This window comes from Anneissia japonica, unplaced genomic scaffold, assembly GCF_011630105.1.
Source record: "Anneissia japonica isolate Jap-2015-1 unplaced genomic scaffold, ASM1163010v1 scaffold129662_len1539_cov144, whole genome shotgun sequence".
Taxonomy (NCBI): Eukaryota; Metazoa; Echinodermata; class Crinoidea; order Comatulida; family Comatulidae; genus Anneissia; species Anneissia japonica.
Window position 1 is genome coordinate 1 of NW_022734000.1, and position 1,537 is coordinate 1,537.

A 1,537-nucleotide genomic window follows, 5' to 3' on the forward strand; every position below is an offset into this window, starting at 1 on the left:
GTGTGGCCCTTGAATACGGAATATGTACGGATACAACGTGCCAAAAGCAAGCTTCATCGCAATTCTTGGGCTCGTGAATATGTAACTCCAGAAACTTGGTAGAGCGCCAATGCGCCGTGCGAGGTCAAGCATGTACGGCACCCAAAGCACCTGAAAATAAAGTAATCGAACATACAGTATTGAAAAATGTACTTCCCCCCCCCCCACCCTCCCCTCCTTAGTTTTTTTTTAAATTATCTTTAAAAATGGAGAATGCTATTTTTGTCCATCTAGAAGTGCCAATAATCATACATTTTTTTAACCTCGGCCCTAACCATGGTGAGGCTGAAGTGGTCTAGACCCTCCATCTATGAAAGGCCCTCCACGGGCCCCTCTATTTCGAATTCCTGGATCCAAACTGATATTGATCGTAAAAAGTACGGTATAAGGAGTGATGCCAGATGCCTCATTTTATTAATGCTGACGCAAGCCAATAATTTGTAATTGCTTATCATATCATATGTATACATATATATATATATATTTATTTCGTCTTCAGTTCAACACATTACAGATACGCAACAATAAAAAAGAAACAGAAAAGAAACAATGCTAGCCAACAACAGACGGGATTGCTCAAAACAGTGGCCTTAAGGCTACCGTCTGGGAGCTCTATAAAGTGTCGCTGGCTACAAAATAATATTATAAGAAACAGATAGGTAAAATAAACATATAATAATCAACTCACATATGAATGAATGCTGCCGTGATCCCTTATGTTAATTTCTGATACTTCTTTGATGTCTTTTCTCATCGCATTTTTCGATGGTAATTTCAATTTCCCGCTGAAAATGCGCACAACGTAACGAGACTGCATCTCATATGCATTAGCCTGAGTCCCAAGACCTTTGAAGAGACCGATAGCAGCGAGTGTAGGTACATCTGGGTTGAAGATGTACTTGTACAATTGAAGTTCCTCCATAGAATCTATGGGAGTAAGAAATCATATGATGAAAGTGGTCAGATAGCAAGAATATAAATATCATGTAGTCGATTGTTTAGTAGGCCTATTAAGGTTATGTATGTTTATACATATATTCAGTTAAAAACTTACCTCTAATTTCTTTACTTTCTATGAACGGAAAACTCTTAAGATATCCTGTCGCTGTAACCAGCACATCAACGTTGTCCACGTGTGAACCATCCGTGAACACAACACCGGTTTTTGTCAGCCTTTCTATTCCTGGTTTCACCTTAATGATGATACAGTAGCGATAATTATAACTACATTATAATGATGATGATAATTATAATAACAATAGTTATGATAATAAGGATAACAAAAAAAATGGTGACACCACCAAAAAAATAATGATTTTGGACTTGGAGGTGGCGGAAATTATGACAACGATGATTATTGTAAGATAACTTGTTTGTGAAGATATAATAATTATATTAACAATAAAAACTCATTCGATCATGAATTTTGTTTTGACTGACCAAGAAAGAAGCAATCTATATATATATAGGAGCGTATGCTGATTTATGTCTGGGTGTG

General features: G+C 36.8%; 1 protein-coding gene across 1 annotated transcript; it reads right to left on the reverse strand.

Annotated features, from left to right (window-relative positions):
* Positions 1 to 17: 17 nt before the first annotated feature.
* On the reverse strand, positions 18 to 1,232 carry LOC117116283 (dimethylaniline monooxygenase [N-oxide-forming] 2-like; the record flags this gene model as incomplete). Its single annotated transcript, XM_033260291.1, has 3 exons — positions 18 to 150; positions 728 to 966; positions 1,094 to 1,232. Coding segments are annotated over 3 exons (511 nt in total), but the record flags the coding sequence as incomplete, so codon positions are not given.
* Between the last annotated feature and the right edge of the window lie 305 nt (positions 1,233 to 1,537).